Source organism: Aulonocara stuartgranti (genome assembly GCF_965226115.1).
Source record: "Aulonocara stuartgranti genome assembly, chromosome: 18".
In the NCBI taxonomy this organism is placed as follows: domain Eukaryota; kingdom Metazoa; phylum Chordata; class Actinopteri; order Cichliformes; family Cichlidae; genus Aulonocara; species Aulonocara stuartgranti.
In genome coordinates this window covers 7,645,951-7,672,565 of record NC_138954.1, presented here as the reverse complement: position 1 = coordinate 7,672,565, position 26,615 = coordinate 7,645,951, and the positions used below count along the sequence as shown (strand labels likewise).

General features: G+C 40.5%; 1 protein-coding gene across 3 annotated transcripts in view; it reads right to left on the bottom strand.

Moving 5' to 3' along the window:
- Positions 1 to 1,350: 1,350 nt before the first annotated feature.
- Positions 1,351 to 26,615, bottom strand: part of LOC309693661 (enhancer of polycomb homolog 1-like) — a 36,297-nt gene continuing 11,032 nt past the window's right edge. For 2 of the 3 annotated variants that reach the window (XM_082513088.1, XM_082513086.1), the window contains 13 exons: positions 15,813 to 15,972; positions 13,090 to 13,235; positions 12,687 to 12,893; positions 12,408 to 12,556; positions 12,072 to 12,219; positions 11,590 to 11,754; positions 9,975 to 10,064; positions 9,556 to 9,704; positions 8,957 to 9,405; positions 5,971 to 6,089; positions 5,705 to 5,840; positions 4,411 to 4,786; positions 1,351 to 3,561 (listed from right to left, as the gene is read on the bottom strand). In XM_082513088.1, the coding sequence (XP_082369214.1) occupies positions 3,489 to 3,561; positions 4,411 to 4,786; positions 5,705 to 5,840; positions 5,971 to 6,089; positions 8,957 to 9,405; positions 9,556 to 9,704; positions 9,975 to 10,064; positions 11,590 to 11,754; positions 12,072 to 12,219; positions 12,408 to 12,556; positions 12,687 to 12,893; positions 13,090 to 13,235; positions 15,813 to 15,912 (2,307 nt within the window). In that variant the 5' untranslated portion in view covers positions 15,913 to 15,972 and the 3' untranslated portion in view covers positions 1,351 to 3,488. The remainder of the gene's footprint in view (positions 3,562 to 4,410; positions 4,787 to 5,704; positions 5,841 to 5,970; positions 6,090 to 8,956; positions 9,406 to 9,555; positions 9,705 to 9,974; positions 10,065 to 11,589; positions 11,755 to 12,071; positions 12,220 to 12,407; positions 12,557 to 12,686; positions 12,894 to 13,089; positions 13,236 to 15,812; positions 15,973 to 26,615) is intronic. The other variant, XM_082513087.1, reaches the window with a different exon arrangement.

The following is a 26,615-nucleotide window of genomic DNA, read 5'->3' as shown; positions in this document are numbered from 1 at the left end:
TTTAAAGTTGTATCACTTAAACACTTTAATGAAAGTGCTGAGTCAGCAGTTTCATAAACCACTGGCTATAAAATGTGTGGAAGGAGCAGCTGCCAGCCTTCTTCCAGCTGCAGCAGGGGTGTCAAACATAAAGCCTCTGGGCCAGAATCGGCCAGGCCAAGACTCCAATCCGGCCCACTGGACATCTTTAGAAAATGTAAAATGAGTTTGACATCCATGATCAAAGGGATAAATATAGCAGGACACTTTACTAATCCTTCTCATGAAACTGGATCAAGTAGCTGAAGCGGGAGTATTCAATGTTTCCATTTTTATATCATAATGTCATAACATATAATGATCATTTAAACCCAATTCTGCAGAAGTCATTGGTTAAAGCAAGTTAACCGCCTCTCATTATGTAGCTGAATGAAACTATTTTTAATGGAAAAAAGAAAAATAAGAATATCACCTTAAGAACTCATTTTTAGTCCAAATTCCTTTCAAAAACAATCAGTTTCTGGTGCCATGGTAATAAAAGTTTCAAGTTTAAAGATTATATCCTTATGACAGGATATGATTGAGGACAGTCACAAACTTCAGTTTTCCAACTCTTTCCAGTCCTTCGATAGCTCCAACACCACCGTGCTGGTGCTACTTAATCATCCCACATTTCACCAGTTTACGAACATACGTAGTGTTTTCAGCTACACAAAAATCAGTGGGAAGAAATTCACAGTAGACTGCATCTGTGGGCTGCCAGTAACAAGCCCCTCAGAGATGCTTTCTGTAAGGCCAAACGAGAAGTTTGCATCGCCCTGGATCACTAAAAACATCAGCAGAATTCATCCCCAGTCTTTGATTATCACATAAGATTAGCTGTTGGTTAGGATTTGTTTACTGCCAGCAGTAAAACACTAAACCACAGCAGTAGAAAGACTACAAAGTGGTCATAACTTTAACTTCACCACTACCACGTGCTGCATTTAGGGATGATGAATGCCCCCAGCAACTTCTGCAGTCTGTTGGCAAACAAGAGTTTAAGTAAAACATCTCAGTTATAAAAACTTGTTTCAAAGTAAATAATACAAATCAGTTCTTGCGGCAGCTTCACAGCCCACACTTTGGAACCCACTGAATCTACACTACTTTAAACAAAGGAAAAAGTCGGGTTGCTCTTTAGTTCTTTCTCTCAGGGTGTTCATCTAGTTTGCATGAGGAATTGGACGGTTCATTAAATGTTCACACGTAGGAGGATTACACAGTTTGTCTTGTCCGGCCCACCTGAGATCAAATTTGGCTCCTAAACTGAAGCTTCTTCACACAAAGACGCAACGAAACCATTAAAGTAACAAAAACAAAGGAGACATGTTGGTCGAAACACATAATGCCCTGGATTTTTATTTCATTTTGTGACAATTCAAGAGGATTCTTAAGTCTTTCCCATGTGTGTGAGTGTGTGTGGTGGAAGGGTTTACAAAAACAAAAGGGAAACAAAAAAATCATGAATCAACTGGGCCATTGGAATGGGCATTGGGCTTGTGGTACAGACAAAGAAAAACTACACGTAGCCTTGTTCAGTACCAAACTCTTCACAGAAGAGAGTGATTTTTTTTGTTTTATTGATTTTTTTTAAAAGTTTTTTTTTTCTTTTTTCCCAAATGAAGGCACCCGATAACTTGTGGTTCATGGCCTTTCAGCCTTCTGGAGTTTTTAAAAGTAGAGAAAACTGTTTCATTTCTTTTTTTTCTTCTCTCAATTGATACATGTTCCTTATTATACAGAAGCTGGAATGATAATAAATGTCAGTTACTGCATTTTTTTTTAAATTACTCCCTTATAGTTTCTTTTTTTTTTTCAGAACAAGTAACAAAAGAATGAAGTCTTTCATGGGAAAATAAAGAAGAAGGGAGATACAAAAATATTTGTTTAAAAAAAAAAAAATGGTAAAGGGAGGGGGATTATCCTTTAGAGAAAACAAAGTTACTAAGGCCATCTGGTAGAAACCAGACGCCAAAAATCATACAAAAGCAGCATTAATTAAAAAAAGAAAAAATTATAATATATAGTGCTTAGATAAGTCAGAAGCAGCAAAGTCTTCTGGGAAAGTCTTCATCCCCATTGTTTTGTTACTTGTCTCAGGAATAACATATGTATGGAAGAGCTTTGTGGAGACTGATTTACCCACTGACAAACTGATGCCTACAAACAAACAAAAGCCCCTTTCAGACATTTCAATTAATCTGACGGCATCTGAACGTGTTGGCGTCTCAGTGACATTCACTGGCCACTTTAGCTCGTCTGATTGCGTTAAGTCACGTCAACGAATGAGCTCGCACTAGATCGCATCTGTTAGCGATTCCCCTGCGTCTCTGAGCTGCGTTACACAACAATAACATTTCATCTTTGATTTAGATTTGAAACTAGACTAAAACATTTATCTATGATGTATTTTAGCTGCTCCTGATTCAGAAAAGCCCTCGGCTTGTGTGCAAGGGGCAGGTGGGTACAGCACAGTCAGCAGCACCCACAGATCTTGGTCAAAGAAACATTCAGAAGCGCGGGCTGCACCTCACACAATACTAATCACCACAAATGTAATAAGTTCTTGGTACGCGTGGCAACCACAGCAGCCCCCCCGGATGTGTGTGAGTGAATTCTGAACGACAGTGCCGTCAATTTAAGAGACTGATTGAGCCGAATGCTTCACATCACGTCTGAAAAGGGCTAAATACACATCTACTGCCCTGCGCCTGAATCTTTAACAAACACACGTCTGCGTGGATTTAAACAGACACATGGGAACACCCAACAAAAACGGGTGAGCCCCCGGCCATGTTCACAACATCCAAAAAGGGAGGAGAAAAAAAAAAAAAAAAAAATAGTGGGGACTTCTTTTTTGTATAAATCTACCTAAACACTTACTACAGCACAGGGAACTGATGAAGGATACAGTGTATTTAAAAAAAAAAAAAAATTTAATGAATGTGGGGGGGAAAACCTCTGTAAACACGGCACAATAAATAGATCAAACAGCAGGTTCCGCACCATGCATGTGATGACATACATTTTTCTGTGGTATAACTTTCACACCCCATACTCGCACCAGTTGCAGTTTGTCGTTTTCTCTTTTTAATTTTGAAATTTTTTTTTAATATCGAGTGCAAAACATCACAAATGAACAATTCTGTATTCAAGTAATGTTATATACAAGAAGGGTGGGGAGAGGGGTATTACAAATATGCAGTACTGTACATATAATTGCCATATTAAGAATTTACAGAGATCTCCTATTAACAGTAACAAATGGGGGGGAATTGTACGAGACGAGCATTGCAATTAAGTCCCAAACTGTTGCTATGGAAACCCAGCCTTGCCGTGCTCAGTCCGCCACCACTTGCATTCATGACTAACGAATGATGCATAGCACCTTAAAAAAAAACAAAAAACACAAAAACAAAAAAAAGAAAACAATGGAGTCACGTTTCCTCAGAGCGGTGTATGAGAGGCTACGTAACCTCCATGGCCACTGTGTTGTCCGTTAGACTGTTCAGTGCTGGCTTGTCTTGTTCATGATTCTCCCTGAGGGCAAAAATGGAAACTGTTAGCACAGACAGGCTAGCATAAACCTGTTACTTCAGTTGTCTTAAAATTAAGCACAACAGGCCTGATTTAAGGCCAAACAATATCTTTACTCATGTTTCTACAAACTATAAAAAACAACAGATAAAATCTAAATGTGCTACATTTCTAAATAAAAGCCCAGAAGTAAGTGTTTTATAGCGATTAGACACGTTATTCTTGAGTAAGATGTAGGTGAAAGGTGCCGCCAAAGACATTTTCAGGTTGGATCTATAAGGTAAACATTGACAGGGAAGTAATGTCCTGAGCTCAGATTGGATGCGTACTGAGATGTTTATGACTATGTTTTTTTATCTTAACTACGCACATCCATAAATTTTGTGACAACATCTTGCACAGCTGCTCTCACATTGGTTTTGGACAGATTTTCATCAGACACATGAAAAGATGGCACAGGTAGCAAACCTTTTAGCAAGCAGTCCTATGCTTCATATACAAAAGTAAAGTCTCTTCTTTTTTGGTCTAACATGTCATCCCTGGAATATATCTCAAGCAGACAAACCGTTTGTCACAGAGCAGAATGACTAGACAATGTGAAAGCTGGACAGCTAAACTACAAACTGAGCTCACAAGAACATGTAAACTTTGAGAGCTGCCAACTCTGCTGGTAACTCAGTAGGTTCATAACATACACATTCAAGAGTGTTCCATGTTGGACATGGCTGCTTTGAGTAAAAGGTAATAAATTAAAAGGATTAATGTTGACGTTTTCCTGTGTGCTATTCAGCTAGGTACGGCCTTCTGTTTGGAACATCACTTCACCCCTCGAGTGTTTTCAGTTTTCCTTACCTGGGCACTATGTCCAGCGGCGAGGCCGAGGCTGTAGTGACCTTGGGTTTCTGACAGTTGGCGGCTGCTGCGTGGGCGAGCTTTAAGGCGGATGTAGACATGGTGGTGCTCAGTGTCCGGGATGTGGGGATGCGCTTGGTGGCGGGAACACTCAGCCGTAGGTTGTTGTTATTTCCCAGCAGGACCTGAGTGGTGGTGTTAGTGGTAGTTGTGTTGGCAGGGTGAGTGGTGCCATTGTTGTTACTGGTAGCAGATGTGGAGCTGGTGGTGGTGGTACAGGGGTGGAGCGAAGCAGGTGTCGTTGTAGCAGTGGGAGGAGCCGGGGTGGCAGGGGACGGGGACGCTGTGCTCGAGAGGTGCAAGCCCTTGTAGACACCTGAAGTGGGTGGAGTGGGATGGGGGTGGTGTTGGAATAAACAGGATTTGGAGAAGAAGTTTTAATTATCACCTGATTTTTTTTTAATTTTTTTTTTAAACCTGCTCCTGTTCTGAATTTGAAGCACTGAATTTGCACAGCAATTTGAAGTTGAGTACACAAAGTTTCAAAGCAGCTTTTTCCCTCCCTTCAAAGTGTGAATCATAATCCTTAAAAAATGAGGTACTGTAGATGTGCACACAGGTTTCAAAGCCTAACTTAACAGAAACTTTAATTTAAAAAACTTTGACAAGGAAAAGTTTTTAATCTGCTGCGTGGCAGAAGAAAATGTACAAGCAGGAGGTTTTTTTTTCCCCTTTTCACCAAATCAGTATTCAAAGAAAAAGTCACTGATTATCAGACTTCAGGTTGCAGGAGGTTGATCTGTGAAGGACACCTTGGTGCCCCGCTTCCATCTCCAGATTAATGAAAATCTAAATTCCCTTTTGTCACTTTTCTTGGTTATCTAGCAAACACTCCTCCGTGAAGCGGCATCAGTCGTTGGGGTGCTGCTGGTGCAGGTTTTGTTGAACTTTCATTGTGCTGCCATCTGCTCTTTTGTGTTGATGAGTATTGAGGGCGTTAGTACTATGATTACTTTTGTCCCTTTGTTTGCTTTGTCTTGACTTCACTGTACTTTAACAATTTGGTAAAGTGGACTTTTCATTTTAATAGTGCTGTTGTAAAATAAATGAAAAAAATTAATCAATTTGGTTTTAATTTCAACATATAACTAGAATTAGAATCAATAAGTAAACAATTTTGGGATCATCAATACCAATATACCTTTGTTAAATTCGACAATAGTGATTACAACATGAGCCTTCAAAGCTAAGAGGCTATTGGTCAAACCAGTGGTTGTGTGGGAAGCCGTTATACCTGAGGGGGAGAGGACGCCATTGACTCCTGGTCCTAGCTCCTCCTTGGTTTTCAGAGCCAGCAGTTGGTCGGCGGTCACGAGGGCCGAGGCGGCAAACTGAGCACTGGCCTGGTCCAATGTATTTGCCAGGGTCTGCTAGGAGACCAAGAGTAACAAGTTTACATGATTTGAAGATTACGGGGGGGATCAATCAAAAAGTATATATTATATAAATATATAAATTCAGATCACTGTCTGCTGCTGTACAGTTGATCTGCACGCTGACCTGTGTGCTGTTGGCAGTGGTGGCGCTGTTGGCTTGCTGTTGCTGGACTTGCTCCAGCTGCTGTTTGTGCATCAGGGACAGCTGCTCCTGATGCTGCTGGTACTGTTCAACTGTGAAAGCTGAGAGAAACAAAAACAGTGTTACAAATTCCCAATCATAAAACAGACAGATCTTTTGACACAAAGAATATTTGAGCTAAGTGGTGGCAGGTTGGCATTAAACCTTAAACCCAGGTCAAGATACGCACCACATGATACATACGGAGCCTTTCAGATACACTGGCCATGACACATTGTGCCTAATGTATTGCCACCAACTTTCTATCTTCTTGGGAAGATAGAAAGTTGGTCAAATATTTGTTTTCAACTGCTTTTGGATGAATAAAAACCATATTTGGGAAAGAAAAGTAAGCTGCTCCAACAGTCTGAATCAAACAGCAACACACAGACAACAACTCTGTCAACTCACACCCACTCAATATGCCTCGTTTGATAAGTCAGCAGGGAAGCAAACAACAGTGAGTACAACAAAGGCCAAAGACTTCAGTCACGAAGGAGCATCTTCAGTCTTGGATTTTACTGTTATGCTGCAGACCTTACTGCAAACTGTGCTCATGAATAAATGAATGACCGAACCAGAAACCAATTCACTATGAACAAAGCAAAACCACTACATGGTTTCCTGAATTATTTTTAACACTTTTTGGGGACCAGTGAGTTTTTAGTGATGCAATGCATTCTAATGAAAGGTCAGACCAATGTTTGGTAATGAGTACATCCATTTACTCTCCAGGTGGCTTTTGTACTACAATAAAACATTCCAGCTTTGATTCTTTCAGTTTTGAGTATATGTGGTAGGAAAAGAAATCGCTTTGGCCATATTCAGGTAAACTTAGGGTACTCCAGAAAATATATTCTCAGATTTCCTGCCTGACAACTGAGGTTTACTACAAAGCAAGATTATACAGTTAACAAGTTTAGAGACGGAGTTCTTAATGTCACAGGTGGCTGTCTCAACCAGGCTAAATCCCTACAGAAACAAAAGTATCAGTTGAGCCATATGTCATGAACGCCAGCAAATAAAGCCCTGCCAGGCACAACAGCATAAAATGTGCACCCAATAAATGCATGAATGCGTTTTCATACTTGGTCCTAATTAGCTGCCAAGCCCATTTGCATTGGATCAAATTAGTCTATTTATAGGATGTTATTAGTGGCAAAACTCAAGTCAGTATTTAATCTGAAGTGATATCCATATCTACGGCTACAGGACAGCTGATTAATAGATTTAAACTGATTAAGTTAGATATTAATGGCATCAATAGGATTGGCATTGCAAATTAAATACACCAGGGGAAATCATTCCGTTTTAAGGTGAAGAGTAAAATATGCCTCTAAGCAAACGTGCAGTTTCTGAAATAGAAAGCCTGAGTCAATGTCAAACTCCTTCATGAAACCAGTCATATCTGACATTTTAGGTGTTGTAGAGCCAAAGAAAACCTGAACATGTTTTTGTGGATATTTCATCCACCCTAGTATTTGAATCAAAGTTTTTTAGCTGTAGATAACATGGCCATAAGTTCTTCTTCATTAGTGTTTGAACTGAAAAGTTCTCATCTCATGTTTTAAAGGCATTATGTGCATCAGTGCATTATTGATGTATCCATTCCCTGTGTGCTTTTCACTTCTCAGTTTCATAAGATCCACAATCTGCGTACATCTCCAAGTCACAGCTCGTCCTGTGGCATTACCTCCATCTGGAGCACGTGTCATTTTTATTTCTTGAACTCCAACACCGTGTAATTTAATCAAAAATCAACTACTTAAACAACAAGTGCAGCTGTCACATTTGCTCATACACAATACATATTAGTAGAGTTTCTTGAAAGATCCATGTTAATTATATCAGTCTTTCAGATTCTCACTGAACCTTTTCTGGAAAAATCAATAAGCAGCTTGTTTTTTCATGCACATCAAAACAAGTTGCAGCAATATTAAGACACCCGCCGCCTGACTGCCCTCACAGTAAAACCACCGGGGACCTGTGGCATTTCGTCTCTTCGTCAAATCCATGCATGTCATGAATTCATTTATGAAATCCTGCTTTAACTGACACCTTAAGGAATGAAAGGTAGATTGTATTCATACAGTGTTACCCCCAGAGCAACAGCTGTTCTAAATAAACAAAAAAATAAAATATATAGAAATTCTTGCTATTTTAGCACAGCCACAAAACAAGGAACTCTGATGAAAATCTAGGAAATTAAAAGCTGCAAACATTCGATTAAAAATCAACCACACTTGGACATGTGTCCTGAACAAGCCAGCTGGCGACTCACTTTGTCACCGTTACTTTTTCAAACTCTCCAAGCGAACGGCATCCATGACTGTCATACCACTGAAAGTGCTCTTACTTTAAATGTTTAGTCATTAGTAACGAGAACCTTCCTGCTGGCCTACTCCCAACTCCATTGCTTTGGATTGCAAATTGGAAGACAGTCTTTGTTCCGCTCTCAACTTGAGGACCATGCTATCCTGAAAATGCAATAGGATGAGAGCTAGTTCAAGCACTGACATGCCAAAACTACCATTTAGTTTGTGCAGACCTTATTAAGTCTGGCTTTGCTTCCTTTTCGCCCTGACATATACCTAGCCCAGCCCTGACAGCAAAACCCGCCACAATAAATAAAAATATGGGAGAAAAATTGCATCCTGAGCTTGAGCAGCTGAGAGTTTTATACAAGTGGAATTCTTGAAACCACAGAGGGATTAAAAGGACATGTCACCTTTGCTTTACTTTCCAGACCGAGAGCCATCTTTATACTGCCTGATGAAAAACTGCTAATTACAAAAAAACCACTATATAGCTAACAATATCTAACACTAACTAGCTGGTATCTTACCGTCTCCATGGGTATAAGTTATGAAACCAACACAGCCCAAAGAGAACACAACAGTGTCTGTCTACAGTCAGATAAGCCACCTACCAGCAACGGGTGTGGGTGCAGGGACAACCCTCCCTGGACGTTGGGAGCCAAAGGGTTGCCCTCCGGTGGTGGAGGCCGAGAGTGGGCGCTTCAGGCTTCGGCTCAGCCTCCTGAATAGAGGGTGGGCATTGTCCAGCTCATGTAGTGGTAGTGTCCGTGGTCTAAAGTGCCTCCATCGGCACGACTTTATATTCAACAGTATCTGACTGAGGTCCGTGGAAGTGGGGGAGGATGGGGAAAGAGAGGAACTGAAGGAGGAACTTCTTTCCGAGGTATTTGTTTCTGAGGTACTGGCAAACTTGTCGGTGGCCGGTGCGCGTGAAGTAGTTGCAGGAGTAGGAGAAGGAGGAGGAGGAGGAGGAGATTGAGGAACAGGCAGGTCAAGCATGTCTGGATCCAGTCCATGGAAAATGTTGTCAAAGTCTGTGTATGCTCTGTCCAGCAACACCCTGAGAGAAAAAGAGGGAGAAAAGGGTTTAACAACTAAAAGTGATAAGTTTAGCTGATTTTGCTTTGTAGATATCTACACAGATGAGACAGACGAGCACAGAATGTAAAGCTGGATTCAAATGCCAGCACTTTGCAGTAAGTGAACTCACCTGCCGCCTCGTCCCACGCGCCGTCGAGCCATGCCCAGGCATCGTCGTGGCATGGTGACTGTGGTGAGACTGTAGCGAAAGCGAGCTTCTGCCAAACCACCCTCCCATTGTCCACACCACGGCCAGCTACCCACCCGATCTTGACGAGCCTACGAAGACAGACAGGACACTTAAGTTCACCTTTTCCACTCATTCTTGCAGGTCTCTGGGTTCAATACATCTGACCTGTGCAGTTTAGAATCAATCTGCAATCTCATCAGTGAACTACATGCCCCAATGTATTGACTTCAGTACTGGATAGCATTGTTCAAGTTATGTTTACAACATAGTAAGGGTTTCCTTAAACATGTAATACTAATTTTCATTATTCCTTACAGATAACTAAGGTATTCTAAGGAACAAAAGGTAATGTTCCTTACAGCATAGTACTGGCAGCCTGCCTTCCTGCGAAAGGCATAGGCACCATCTGGGTCGTTCTCCTCCTCTGCTTCTGATGAGCCTGAGTGCAGCTGTGGATGAGAGACGTCAGAGGTCAGCGTAAGGTCAGCTGAAGAGCAGAAGTTATAGTACTGAAGCCAGAAGCCTTTGTTAATTTTTTTTTTTTTTAAATAAAACATGGTTTGGCAATTTTGAGAAGATTGTTGAAGACAAAGGGCAGAGTTTAGCAGCGGTAGTGGAGACAAGAAGAGGCCGTAGTGCACAGCCAAGTGGCTGCACAGACAAGAGGGAACAGTTTCCAGTATGTGTTGTACTTCATAATTAAGCAACAGAAGACAGATGATGTCTTTTTACACTATTCAAAAAAAACACAAAACAAAACAAAAAAACAAAACAGTTTTCTTTAAACAGTGAATAAATCAATTTTCTGAGAGTGGAGGATTATTTCTGTAGTCTCATTTTGCCCCAAACTCAATAGATTGGGGCAAAATGTAACATCTTTTCACAGAGTACTTCCTCAAACTTTAAAATGAAAAACAAATGGAAAAAATAAAGGTGGAGGAGAACGAGGTCATCTAGTACAAAGCAAGGACCCGACTTGGAGTTTGACTTTCTCTGTCACAGCATGTCTGCGAGTGCAGACGTGTATGATGAGGGCCCAGGCGGCAGCACACCTCAACTCCCTCAGGAGGCCTACACAGTAGCCAAAGGGCAAGCAAAAAGACAAAACTGGCTGCAAACTGTCACACACTACCCAAAATGGACCAGGTGAGAGACACTGATCTGGAAACAGAGGGAACTGCAGGCAGCCAATGAGAATCCTTTCGAGTTTTATTCCCTAAGGACTTCTGTTTTTTAAATTAAAGCCCAGATTCACTCAAGCTGAACTGAGTACTGAAACAGCTTTTATGCAGGTTTACCCTGATATTTTTTCCTCCCCTTTCAATGATTATAAAATGAGTCTGGCTGTGTCTATGACAGCAGCAATAGGCTCCAGCCCCCAGTGACCCTGCAGGTTCTACAGTGAAGCAATTGCCTGGCAGTGATTCAAATCTTTCAGTTTGAGTTTAGATCCTAAAAATAATTTTCAAGTATATAAATCTTTGATTTAAATCATAGCCCTCTTTAGCATCCTTTGGGTTCTGTACCTACACAACTCCCTATCGATTTTTTCTATTAAGCACCAAACAATATGCAGCCAGAAAAACATATTTTCTGGTATCTGATCAGTTTTCAGGTAGAGGAAGAAAAAGAAAATAAAGAAAATAAAAGCTTAATACAGACAGGTGCCCCCCCCCCCCCCCCCCCAATTCTTCCTGCTGTGTAAAAACCTTACCTGTTCTTTTGGCTTTGTAGCTAATGAACCTTATCGCAGCATAACAGCTGCTGCCACTTTGTAAAAAAAAAAAAAATAATAATAATACTATTTCAAAACCATGCAAACTGGAAATAACCCAGTGGCACCATGCAAAAAGTCAAACTACAGGGAAAAAAATGTTGTGTAAAGAATTCCTCTGAGGAAAAAGTCCCAAGCTTGATCTGCGTAACATGCTTGGCTTTACATGAATGAACGCATTTGCTTAAGCGTGCAGGTACCTGGGAAAAGGGCTCATCATCCGAGCTGGGGAAGTCGTACTGGTTTAGGTCCTTGGCGTTGAAGACAACCGGACCTGTATGGTGGGGTGTGCCTGATGATGGTGGCAGCACCTTCGGCTTCTTCTCATACTTCCTTTTCTGCCGGGGAACTTCTGTCTTCTCAGGCTACAAGAGGGAGAGCGGCCAAACTTAATGACACTGCAGAGGCACTTTAAAGTACACCTTTAGAGACCGCAGCCCAAGGGCAGCCTTTTATCTTGCGCAGTGTTCCTCTTAAAAGACTCATTATATTAACTTTTCATACCACCATTTTCATTTTCCTTCTTGGTTGCATTTTAAGCAGGTCAGTGGTTTAAAAACACGACTTGCAACAATGCCACTGACCCTTCAATTCTGGATATAAGCAACTTTAACTAATTCATCAGATGTTTTTTTTCCTCCTTTGTCTTTTTTGTAAGACAAATTTTTTCCTACGGGCTCACCTTAGACTTGTAGTCCTTGAGGTCCATATGGTCCTGGTGTCGGTACTGGTTGGTGAGTGGGACCAGGGGGATGATTTGTGGTCTCACCAGTGCCCTTTCAGCCAGAACTTCTGCCATAACCTCACCACCAAAGTCTGACATGACATTTCTGGATGAAAAGGAGAGGATAACTCTATAAATCTAAAGGTGAGGCATTTCAAAGTCGTTTAATTTGGCACAAGTCCACAAAAAAAAAAAAAAAAAAAAAAAGTAGTAACAAGTGAATAAGAATCTGCTATCAAGGTGCTTTAACTTATGTAGCAACGTCCTGTGGGTGCAACTTCGAGACTGGCTTACCTCTTCTCAAAAATCTCCAGTGTGAGGTGCAGTAGCTCTCGCTTGCTCTTCTCCCTCCTCTTGATCATTTCCAGGATTGTGACGGCTCGGCTGAGATCTCTGCGAAGCTTCAGCATCTTCTCGTACGAGGCCTCGTCGTTTTTACGGTTCTAAGATGTGAAGCGAAATTTACAATAAACAGGGATAAGAAATAAAAACAATCCCCAAAAGCAACACTGATTGTATAGGACTGCAGAAATGCAGAACTAAAAATTAGCAACAGTAATTGAGAGCACCAACCTTCCTAGTTTGCATCTTCTCAGTGCGTCGTCGGAAGGCCACGTAAGGGTCACTGGTGCTTGAGCCGTCCCGTTTCTCCTGCTTGACGGTGGGGATGAGGGAGTTGGCTTTGCTGTTTTTCCTCTTGCGGCTCCAGTAGTCAAAGACCTCTTTAATGAGCTCATCATCCTCTTTCAGCAGCAGTTTGGCCTCAGGAAGACTCACAGCCTGCGAGGGCAACAAAGGAGATAAATACAATCACGTTAGAGAGCAGTGAGGGTGACAAATCTGACACTGCCTGCCATCAGTGGCTTCAAGTCAGTGTTAGTAACTAATGCAGTCTTAAAAAGTTCTTTAATCGGTGAATCTCACTTTGGAACAAACCTGATGAATTTGTCTGCAAAACATTTTTTACACTTCTAACCTGCTGTCCACTGCCTTTCTCCAGCCGGTCAATCATTTCCTCAAACTGCAGGTAGCTGATCTCCATCTTCTTTTTCAGCTTGTTGACAAAGGCCTCATCATCTGAGTCCAGGTCGTAATCCGGCTGCTCTGTGTCCAAGCTGAAAGCTGCATGAGGGAGGCAACAAATAAATAAATACGTTTATTTTTATTTAACTACAAGGAACGATACAAAGCATTTAGATTGTTTCTGGACAAGTTCACACAAGCTTGCTTTGGTCTCACTAAAACATACAGACAAGATGCAGGTAACATGGACTCATTCCACTCATTTGGTTCAGCATCTGTTTGGATTCCAAACAATTCTTACTGTTTATTCTAATGCTGAAAAAAAAAAAAAGAGTTTTGTACAGGGGAATATAACCAATTATTATTATGGCCCAAGCAGCAACAAAACACCTGCTGCATAAAATATATAATCCAAAATTAAAGCGTTAACGAGAATAAATGAGTGTTCAGCAGCTGTTGGACATGAAGGCTGGGGATGCACTGGATGATTATCAGGCTTAATTACACCAGATTTGCCATTTCAGACAACTGGAAGGAAGGGCTGTCTGGAGACCGAGTGGAACCAATGAACAGTAAAGATTATCTGGGTGTTTGTTGTAGAGTGTTGACACAGTGCGTTACGCCTACTGCTCCCTTTTCCCACCTCAAATTTTTAGGCCAATCTGTTATATGCCATTTAAACATCAGTATCACCGAAGCAGTTTCCATTCAGAAAGCACTACGAGGATGCAACCCTAAAGCCATGTGGCATCTGAACCGCCCTGATGTACAGGATGCAGGCATCAACCAATGACCTTAAGTAACCATAAACATTGCTTTTGTCCAAAATGTGCGTTTATGACAGTAAACCATTTTTAATCCGAGGCGGCCATAAAACTGCTTCGAAAACCTGCATCGAAGCAACGCCCTGACCAATTGAGAGCCAAAGCAGAAAGATACCCGTGTACCACTTAAAGTGGACATGAAACACTGCATGTATAAAGTCTAAGTTACACCATGGATCCCTGCTCCTAAAAACAGACACTGATTTAACATTGTCTGTAAAGCTTTTAAGAAATGCTTAAAGGTTTTTAAACATGTTAAGCACAATCTTGTGCCATTACAGAACAGCAGAAAGTGGTTCTTCCTTGTTTGGCTAGCTGCATTGAAACATGGAAGTCTGTTTATTGTTAGCCTGTTTGAGTCACCAGACAGACACACACACACGAAAAGTAACTTCCCAGGTAAGTATGTAGCAATTCAAACATCTTACCAGGGATGTTACTGGAAAAACGATTATTGATGTTACTGGTAAGCCTTGAAGTGGTCTGGACTGAATCCTTTAGCAGGCTAAGCCACATGGTTGACACCCTAGCTTGATCTTACTGATCTAATTCTGGGCTCTCAGGAGGGCCACAAATGCACCACAGCTTCACAAAGAAAATGAATACAAAAAAAGTCATTTTGAGTTCATTAACAACAGAATCTGAAGCGAATTTTTTGCATTCTTGTAGTTTGTTTAAAGCCAAGGAGTCTCATCTCAGACGTTCAAATAACCACATTTATTTTGCCTGAGACCGCACAGCCAGCAGCATTTATGCAGGCGCATCTGCCAAAATCAAATTAAAACATCTATGCTAACTGAACTTATACCTGCAGAACAAAATGTGTAGATCAAAGTATTTGCAGTTTCAGCTTTAAAATGAAACCCTCACTTCAGATTTAATTACACCAATTCACTTTCATCTTGAGATGCCAATTAAGCACAATAGATGGGCTAGATTGTTATTGAAGAGTAAAAAGGCAAATTCACTTTCACCAGCCAGGGCCATTAATTTGAACATTTTTAACATTCAGCATCTTTTCACACCACTGACTTAAATATATAAAAGGTTTTTATATGCATGGAAAATGGCAGGCCTGCTTTTGTAGAATTTTAGATACTTTTGTATAAACACTAAACTTTCAAGACTAAGACTGATGCAAACTGGGTTTTCTACTTGTTTCAACCCATCCAAGCCTCAGACTAATTTCAAGGTTTTCTCTAACTAGACAAAACATGTCATTTGATAACATTGTATGTTTCAGGTACAGCAAATTGCCTTTCTTTTGAGAAACAATCACAGCAAACCACTTGTGACGCAGCCATGGTTACTAAACGAAGCCATGTAGCAACATAATTTCCTCCAATTTCACTACTGGAACAGGCAATCTCAAGTTATATAGAAAAACATGACAACTTCAAGTTAACAAAGCTTAATGCCAATAAAAATGATAAAAGATCTCAATCACCTAAACTGGCTGGGATTTTACACTCTAAGTAGCAGCCAACTTTCTACTTTATTAAGTGGCTTGCTTTCAATACAGGATATATTTAAATGTCAGTTCAGGTCACCTTTCCCCCCTTGCTTCTTGGAAAAACTCTAGGGCTACAGAGCTGAGGGGAAAGTAAATCTAATAACATGAGTGACAATTTTCAAATTAGAAAAGCAAGTAACACTGATGTGAAGTGTTCAACTCATTGCAGCGTATAATCTTTGCTCAGCAAGCCCCCACGTGTCATTTAACACATTTGAAATAAATGAAGGGAACGCCATTATAGGCTAATGAAAACAACTGGGGCCCCTAATCTGCTACATCACACTCATTTTCTCTGCTTTCTGCATCACAAACTTTCCATTAGAGAAGCCCACTTACGCTGTATGTGAATTAGCTGCTTTGGCATCTTGAAGTCTCCAGGGTAGAGGGAATCGTAATAGGTGATGTTGCTCTCCGCCTCCGGTACTGGGATGACCATGTTGTCCCGCTTCTCGCCATAGACCTGCTGTGCCGAGATGGCCCGCTGGAGATGGTGTTCCTAAAAGAAACACGGAGACGAGGTGAGGATGATGTCCTCTTCAAAACAAAACATAGCAAAGTACTTTTCTTGAAATCAGCAGGCTGATATGAAGGCAAGAGACAGAATATCAATGCTGATGCTTTGTAAACATTGTCAAAAACAACTATCAACCGATATGATCGCCGAGCTGAAGGACAGACATGTCGAGTTAGGTTTAAGGACATTTTAAAGTTTTGTTTTTTTTTTTTAACTGTAAAATTTCATTCTTAGAATGCTTTGACGATGATAAAATAAAATATTAGGTTAATTTAAAAAACAAAAACAAAACTCATGACGTCAGCAGAAAGAATGCTTTGTGCCAGATTTGGCAACGAGTTAATTTGCTTGTACCTTGCTAGGCAAACACACAGTATTAAATTAACTATAGAATAGAAATCCATACCCAGTGGATTGCGTCTAATCAGACTTCAGCTTCTGTGATACTTAACCTAACTTTAAAAATTCTGATATAGCCAGCAGATATTCAGGCAAGAATTTCTGCTTCTGTTTGCAAACTCCTAATGTGATGGCCAGTACCAGACTCAAATGGAAAGAACTAAACATCTCATCTAATGCCTACAGAATTTAGATGCAGAAGTTGTTCATAGAAATTAGACTATTTACATTTTAAAAATATCAACATTGGTATGGGTCAAGCGATAGTATGGTCACGTAATACTCTCATATGCATAATTATAACCTGACCTTGCTTGTCCAGGGATTGTCAAATACAAGGGAAACAACTTCAGTCGATCATCTCATTCAAGCATATTTTAACCAACAGATCCCTCCATAAATACTCTTAAATACTTATTTGTATACATCATTCAAAGCTAAGCACGAAAAATATTGAACAACAAACTTGCGACCAGTGCGTGTATTACTTAAAATAAAATGTGATATCCTTTACACACAGAGCTGTGCAATCAAATTTTAATTGAAATTACATTTAGTCTTCATGGGAATAGCAAAAACAAGATAATCAAAACTATCACTGTGCCATAACACTTGCAATAATTGTCTTGTTTTCCCTTTAAACACGTCCTTTACTTTTGACCCAAGTCCAAAACAAACTTTCCAGACTTGGAGATTCTGTTAATTTGAATTCACCCTTATGATTCAAATGGAGGGGAAAGTAAAGCCAAGGAAATCTGCTTAAATAAAAGTATCCAGACCAAAATAATTGCAATTTTTTTCTGTAATTAAGACACCCCAAGACCACATTAAAAATACACATGAATTTGGACAACTGCAGTAATATTCTCTTGCATGCAGGCATTACTGGAAATTCTCAGTGTGGTATGGTTTGGGCTAGCAGGTTATGCACGAGAGTAAGCCAACCCCAGCTACTGGCACAGTCTTTGTACTTGGGAACTGACAGGTTAAAGTTCGACCAACATCCAAATGAACTGGTTTAATTCTAAAACGCACTTCTATCAGGCGATATCTAGAAAAGCTGAAAGCTGGGGTGACTGTAAAGAACTTGTAACCCTGCAAACTGAGTTCCAGGAGGAAACCAGACATGCACAAGCTCCAAAAATGACAAAACAAACACTTCTTGAACACAGCTAACTGTCAGTCTTGTACACAGCTCAGTATCAACATAACCATCAGTGCCTGCTCATGCTTACTTTGTTGGAAAAGTTGATCAAAGACTAAAGACATTTCCTGTTTATTTTTAGTTTGATGTCAGCTCCACTGAATGAGTACAGCTTATTCAGTGATGAATATGTTTTACATACATTCAAAATGCAAGCCAGTTTAAAAACATTGGCAACAGTTAGTAGTGAAGTGAAATGCATCAGGAAAAAACAGGTCACCAAATAAGTTTAAATGATTATTATTACCTGTGTGTCTTTAAATCACTAGCCAAACATTATGTGAAAAGAACTGAAGACAACTCCTCACAAAGGATTTGTTTTGGTGCTTTTGTTTTTTCAAACTTGACTGCTACTACAAGCCTTTATTGTAATATGGACTTAGAGAAATATGCTCTGCACAAATTAAAATGAAAATAAACAATGAAACTCACACTGGAAACTAATTCAAACTAAATTTAACCAAAAACAAAAATTCAAACATATAAAACACATATGTAGTTTGGATCCTAATAAAAACAAGAAATAACAATTTGGCTCTAGAAGTACAAGTTTTAGCTAAACGATCCAATCATTATCTTGAGAGCAGAAATGGAGGCTAACAACATTTTTTGCCTCATGGCAGGTAAATAAGAGATGGAAGCCTACTGCTGCCAAGATTGCAAGCTTGCTGAGGGAATAAGGCGGAAAGCAGGAAGGCAGGCAGATAGGCTGCAGGACTGACTAACTGGTTTGTTGGCGGGCTGTTTGTCTGAAGAGTCAGAGCTGCAGAGCCTTTGGCCCAGAGCCGGGCACCAAGCCACTGGCAGGCATTTTGTCAACAAGGCAACGTGCTGCTGGCCTCGTACAACAGCTCTCCGGAGAGAGGGTGTGTATATCGTTTTCCCCACGGCTGTCAGACATACAAGAGTAGTTTTGGGGGGGGGGGGGGAGTATTAATAGCCAGGGAAGGTTGATAAAGTAAGTGAATGAGTCAGTAAGTGGTCCGTTATTCAAAGCAACTGAACTTTGTCTGTTGCAAAAAAAAATCCCTAATAAGTCCGTTACCGTTGTATAATCACATTTATCCTAGCTTAGATGGGCTTTGGGAAGGAATAAATGCACCAAATCTGTGATAACATGCTACCACAAGTGCATTTGTTTTTACGTGACTGCACAAAAAAATGTTCATGAAGACAATGAAGGGCTGGGCTACTTTAAATGATGCTTTGGTATTTGTAATTCTGGTCATTTACATAATAGTTAAATTTATTTGAGTAAATGAACCCGGCTTAAAAAGGTTTTTATTTTATCTGTTTTTCTGCATTTTAACACCTTGTTTTTGGTTCTGATCATTTGAGAAGAAAGATGCTCATGCTTGACTAACTCAAACTCCAATGCTGACAACTGTCCTTTAGCTCTGGTTCAAGCCTCTTGGGGGAAAAAGGCAAAACTTCCTCTCTGCAGGAAAAACCCAGATAATCCATAAACAAATTATGAGGAGGAAGTACTGAACGGCTACATTCAGACTCAGCCAATTGGACACCTAGTGCCCCCCCTCAAAAAACATCAGCTGTGCAGATAATGGTGGAGCCACTGCTGCTTCTTTAGTCACCGGATGTGTTTGCATTTTACATGCTTCCATTTGCCAAACATGTACCAGGTCATATTAGTGCCTCACAACTTGTCTGATATACTGAAGCAGATGAGAGTAGAAAATACTGCACATATGCTGAGTGCATTACTTGAAAGATTAGCTTAATATATTTAATAATATAATATATGAGCATCCACCATTCAAAAGCATAACAAATCCCATTTTTCCAGCTTAGCTGACATAACACATTTCCCAGTGTTAAAAAGGATCAGTGTGATGCACCACCAAGCTTGGCACACAGAAGTAGAGACCCTGCAACATGTGCAGTAGTTAAGTGATCGAAACATTAACATGAGAAATGTAACTTCTGAACTTGGTCTTCTGAAAGAGGCAAAACAAGCAAAAAAAGATCAATTTTCTCTTTACAACACCAAGCTGCCATTTCAACACACCAGAGATTTTACTGTTATTCACTCTTACAGAGACCTTGAAACATTGCTGCTCTACCACATTGAGGACAATGTATACAATCTCATATGGTCTGCAGTCATTTATTATATATAACAAATGCAATCAGATGAGGATCATCTACGAGACAAAACTGCAAAATGTGGACCAACCATCATAACAAAACTAATTACTTTAGAGATGCTTTTCAGAACTATCCAGTCAGAAACTACCAGTGGAAATAAAAGGAAATAAACAGAGATTAAGGTGATTTTATTTCATGAAAAACATAATTTTGGTGAATTTTCAAGGGAGTATCCACAGTGCCTGCTTTTTCACAGGTTTTAATCAACATCTGTTTTTACCAATTAAACAAACAAATTTGTATTCCAAATAAATATAATTATAATGAATGATTACTCATACCTGTTACCTGTAAACAGCAAGTCACAAGAAAAACAATATAAAAACTGTTAGGAAAGCAAATTTGACAAAGTCTGACCTTCAATTTATAAGTTTGTGCTGTCATCCGCAAAACTTTCAGTCTACAGTCCTAAATCTACTTTATGGTGTCCCAGAGCAGTGTTCATCACCACCATTTGCACTTTTTGGGCCTGACAATATCATGCACAGTCTGTTTAGTACACCCGAGGCGAGCGGTTGTCTTTTACATTTATCGTTGCCATGTGGTGCTGCGATCTGTTCTGAGAATGCAGATTCTCTCTCCCCCCCCCCCTCTTTCCTAATAGCCTCTCCATGGTGCCCTGCAAACATAACCCAACCTGACTGGAGTATACCTGAAAGACATTACTTATTTACTTTGTGCATTTCAATATTAAGTTTCATTCCATTTTAGTTTTTAAAAATGATCAAAACTGTAACATTTCTATTAAATAACCTCTAATGTACACTAACAGTGTGTAATATTGTCTGCTAGCAAGCTTTTCGTGGCTAATCTTGTTATGCATTTGACTGGAAAGCCACCACAAACCGTTTGCCTTATAAGTTATCTTTAATTTAAAGATCACAAAGAGCTCTTTCAAACTATATATGCCCAAATAACATTTTCATCATGTCTTTGTTAGATCTTTCTTCTACTTTATTTTAGGGCTGCCACGATTTGTCGACTAGTCACGATTACGTCGACTATCAAAATCGTCGACGACTGATTTAATAGTCGACGTGTCGTTTGAAGCTTTGTAAGATCGCAAAAGACGCAGGAATAATAGCAGAGTGTAAGAGTGTAATAACGGACTGAAACAGAAGATGGCAGCACTGCATGTACAAGGATTCCAGCTGCCGTTAAACCCCGAAGAAGAAGTAGCTGTGTCCCAGAATTCATAGCGCGGCCCAGCTTAGTTTCCAACAATGGCAGTAGCTAGTTAGTTTTAATATTACTCTTATTATTCTTTCTGGGTCACAAAATAAACGTTTAACATATTTTCAGGCGAGAATGTAGCTGTGTAAACCTCAAATATCAGCTCAGTTTATCAGGACACCACATATTTTCAAAAGCGCTCCGACGTTTTCGGAGACGTGTGTTACCCACTAGCTCGATAGCTAGCCGGGGGCTGGGTCACTAGCGCCGTGAGAACACCGGACTCCCGGCAAATTGTTTTCAAACCCACCGCTGTCTTTCGCGACTCAGGTTAAATATATATGAGTCACTTAGATAAATTAAAAATGTTGTTGTTTGGTTTTTTTTTTTTAGTATTTTATTTGTTCCTGAGTAAATCGGTTTGGCTGAGATTAAAGTTGTAGTTTTTACACAGCTGAATAAACGTCAAGCAGACAGCTGATTATCAGAAGTGTGAGATGCTGGAGAATATACCCCGGTGTCCTGTTATATTTTAGATAGCAAGGAGTTTATTAAACTTTACCGAAACAATCTGCAAATTTCATTAAAATTGAATAAACTATCATCTTGTCTTTATTTTTAGTTAGCACCTTAAAAGCTTAAAGCTGTAAGCTAATGATAGTTATATAAGCTGTAGTTTTACGTCCAGTGGATGATGATCTGATTAGTCGACTAATCGCAAAAATAATCGGTGACTAGTCGACTATCAAAATAATCGTTTGTGGCAGCCCTACTTTATTTCCACCTTTTCGTTCTCACCTCAAGCCACATCTCTTAAACTGGTTCTAATAAAAAAATAAAAAAGTCCACAACTTGATGTTTATTCCTCATATTGTTGCAAGATAGTTATAAGCTAACATCACACCAGCTAGTATTAGCCTTGTGTATCCTAAAAACCACACTCTGAGAAACCGTTTAATTAACATTCTCAAATCATTTAAGAGTTAAGTGCTCCATGTCCAACAGTGTTAGAACCACTTCAAAAATGTCACTAACAGCAGCACTGGCAAGCAGAAAAGACCAGGATATCCTCATCTCACCCCAGTATTGTTGTTCATGGGCTCTTTAACTCATGACTTCTTTCACAAAGTTTTACAGCCTCCTCAAGAGTAAATAGATGTGGAAACAAAGAATACAGAGGTTGAGGTATAGTTGAGGTAAACTCAGTGCAGATGAACAACAGCCAGAGTTTGTCCTAGAGCAGCCGCTGTAGCTAAAACTAGGCAGGATAAGAAAATAGAATTTGGGGTACTGTAATCTACCAAAATCTAGTAGTCAGGTTTTACACACTGTACCTTTAGGTTTTTCAGTTTTATCATCTAGCACTGCATTATTCTAATTATACTGACCAATTAGAACTCAACTGCTTGACTTATTCTATTTTGTGACATACCTGCCTTACTTTACTTTCCATGTTCTAATGGTTCTGGGTTTATTTGAATGTTTTCTTATTTCTCTGTTCCACCTTTTTAAATTTAGTTTAATCACTAATTAATTTGTGCATTTCCTTTGTATCAGTCTTACAGGCCAGTCATTCATCTGATCTGCACCAACCTGCATGAATGAAACCATACAAACACCTTTTAAACATGCAACATATGCCACCACGCACTTCTACACTTATATGTTCCCATCTTATTCCAAGTCTGCTTCCGGGTCCCTCTGCTATGAGGAAAAACTTTATCGACTAAACAGCCTTGAGCAAAAACACATCGCCTGCCAAACCTAATCAAGCAACGTGGTTGTTTACTTTCCTGGCTGTGGTCATTTGCCTGACAATAAATAAAGTCAGATTGAGATGAACAGTCAGAATACAGAGCATTGGCCGATGCCCTCGTACGCACACACTTGCACTCGTTTCCTCAAATACACAGAGGAGTCCAGAAATAGCCCTCTAAAATGACCACATCGATCACTGTCAAGTCTGCTGAGCCAGCCGCGGCCTCCTCCACCTTCTCCAGTCTCGCCTCTGACAGCTACTGTCCCAGACACTGTAAATGCCACTTAACATGATGGACAGCCGCAAGGGACAGTCTGGTAAGAGGCTGTTGAGGGATGCTTAGCCACAGTACAAAAGCAGTTTTATGCAGCGTGTGTGGGAGAGAACGATATTCAACACCAAGAGTAAAAGAGGTGGGAAAGTAATAGCAGCTACGAGCCTAGGTTTTTCTCCACAGTTGGTCAATTCAAACTCTGTGGGGCAGTTTGTAAAGTAACAAGCAATTAACTGAGCAACTTTCCATCCCGCTTCACACATTAAAAGAAATGGGGAGAGAATTTGCCTCGGTCCAGACCTTTGATTCACTCCAATTCAGCCTGCTTTATAAGACGATCCAAGTCTTTGCAACTTGAATGCAGCCTCATAAGTTAATAAGGCTGTGATAATTTACCAACCCCCAGCCCAGTCTAAAATGTGCATAGTCACCTTCCGGGGATTACCATTGACGTCATTAGCCATTCGCAGATCCAAATGCTCTACAATGAGTCCCCACCGAAAACAACAGATCATCCAAATTCTTTCTACTCAAATAAAATGATCAGTGTGGCTGTGCCCAGACGTTATTATGAAGTTTGGTTTTCAGGAATCTGTAAAGAGAGGTTACAAGGTTTAGTTAGAAGAGAATTAGCTAGTTAGTTTAAATCTAATGATGACAGACCATTTTCTAACTTAGTTACACTTAGTAAACATATAGCTCTGCTTTGGAAGTACATTAATAAAGAAAAGTAGAGATGCGAGGGGGGTTTGTGAATGTGGGCTAGTTGATGTAAATGACTGGTACCTCCTGGCTCGTGTTACCCGAGGTACAGAGGTCGGGTTAGGTTGACAAACAGTGAAAAACAGGGAAGATACAGACTTAAGATGTTGACTGTCCCCAACGGACAAGAAAGCTTGTAGAAGCTGACAAACAAGTTATGTGCAGTGTTAAAATAAAGCCGCTAGCTACTGTTAGCCATGCTCTGAAAATTGTCACACCAATGTTATGCACAGCACTACACATTTTAGCAGCATCTAAACCATGTTTTGGTTCATTCACAATGTGATTAGTGTTAAAATCCCTTAAATTCAGCTGGAGAGGGAGGAAAACCAAACAGAAAAAGGCAGAACTAACAGGAAACTGCAAAGATTTCCGTCAACCAGACTCATTGCCACTGTACATGGACTGATCATGCTGGTTTACATGTATAGTTTACACACTCATTCTTTAATTAATGGGTCACAGAGTGAGCAATTCCACAGGAGTTGTAACCCATCTTGCAAACTTGCCAACTCACTGGCCTGAAAACCCTTCCTGGAACCTGGTGCACAAACACATCCAGAACCAATCTGTCAATAGTCAAACGGAAAGTGAAACAGCTGACGCAGGAAGCTATCTAGTTGACATCGTGGAGCCAGCAGAGACTTTGGACAGGTGACATGCCCCACTTTCCCACCCAGCAAGGTCACAAGCAACAAAAAAGAAAAAACCTGGTGTCCCGCCAGAGCATGTGGCTGTGTGTATGTACAAGAAGCGTGTCTGGAAAAGAGGCAAAAACAGATGCCTGTGGGTTCCCAGCAGGGCTGCAGACACTGACCTCACTTTCACCCAAACGTAAACACGAGACAAAGTGTCTGGCTCCAAAACAAACACGCTACATGTGCTGAGGGAATTTCAGCAGTGACAGCTCTTTGGTAGATCTACGCTACCAGAAATACACAAACACGCAGAGACCGGCCTGTTGGACAGAGATACGACGGTTGAAAGCGTTGACTATTCGTGTGCCAAGCGTTACGAGGTGTCCTGTTGCCCAAGCTGAGCAGAAAGATGGACATGGAAGCGCAAAGTTGTGAGTTCTCAATGCCATGAGTTCAGCTCTCTTAACTTTTGCTGAAGTTACGAGCTGGTGCAAAGTAAAGGAAAGTTGACAATTCAGTTTAAAACCTTCCTGATGTGCCAGATTTCACTAAACGTATACCAATTCATTTTCAGTATACTCTTAGTGAGGTACAGTCTCTGCTCAGAATTGTATAAATTTAAACTGTTGAGCCATACATTGAACAGCATCACTGAAGGAAGCAGCACAGGAAAAAATTTTTAATGCTTGATCCTATCTGCTACCTGGTATGTTTTCCTGCTGGAAATGCAGCTAATAAAAAAGATGAATGCTTCGTCTATTTCAAGGTCATTTATCACCACGAATATTGAATCTGTGGAAACAATTTCACTGGCTACAACCTAGAGCGATTTCCACACCACTTCCACTGAGCTATGAGACCGAGTCAATCCCGATGCACTCATGTTTTAAATGTACAAAGTCTCAACGCTCTAATGTACAAGAGAGGGGTGGAAGGTGCAATAAATGGGAAGCTGTAGCTTGATAAATTTACAATATCAATCATTTTCTGCAACACTGCTTTAATGTCATTTTTCTTATAGACTGATCTTTATAACCTCCACAACCTGTTCACTTGACGGTGCCCGACTGTGCAGAAGCAGCAGCAAATGATGCATCAACCACTCGCTTTTATGAGTGTGTGCAAAGAGCCTGGAGCAAAGAGCCTGGGTTAACAGAGAAAGTTGATATCAGTTACTGCTGTGATGCCCGTCACCTGCGACTGGGCTTTTAGGCTTTGTTGAGTCAGGATAATTAACAGAGTTGGTTTTTTTCCACCCTCACAGCAGAATAATTTTGGTGCTGTCCAGAAGAAAAATAACCAGGACTGAATTTTTAAACAACTTGTTTGTATTGAGCATTGAATTTACTCAAGCGTAAAATTAAGTTTTGTGCATCCAACGGTGATTTCGGGTAACAAATTGTCGCTACCCTCCAAGAGGCCCACGTGGAGGCAGAGAAAATCTGGCTATGCTGAACATACTATGCAGCGTCTCCCTGCTCGTTTCAGAAATCTTTCTATTAGCAGAGTGTCAGACTACCCAGCACTGCATAGTCTGGCTTAAATAGTCCTGAGTGAAACATGCAAAGCTGATGCTTTCTCTGAACACTTTCAGACTGCAGAAAATAAATGCAGTTTTTGCTTTCACTGGGTCAAGCACATCGCTAAGGGAGGAAAAAGGGACCAAGCATCCCTGTGCAAATTAATGAGCATGGAGGTAAAACAAATAATATGTGCTCTTACAAAAGCTAAAAATACACACCAGCAGCAGAAACTACAACAACAACAACTCAAAATACATTTCCATCTAAAGTCTGACGCAGAATTCATAACAGACAGCTCCCAACACAGAGCGGCTGGCACGCAGCAGGCCTTGGCCTACCTCTTATGATAATATGACTGTTACATAACCAAGCACTCCAGCTGAGCAGAGCACAGACTTTGAAGTGACAGCAACCCCCACCTCTCTCCTCCTTCCTGCCACCCTGATCTCCTCTGGAGCGCCACGTGCGCTGGTCTGCCAGCCCGCTGTGCCATCTGACACACTGAACCCCTGACACCGAGCCTCCACAACACCGGCTGCAACACACTTTGCTTGAATAATTTAGGGAAAAAAGTATCCAACACAGATCCCTGTAGCGATATCCCCCTCGTGTACTCAACCTTATATTTAAACATCAGGCAAGACTGCTGGGTAAGCTGTGTAGCAGACTCCTCAGAGAAGCAGATATATTGTTTAATACTCCCGGGATGAGAGCACTGCTGTGTCAG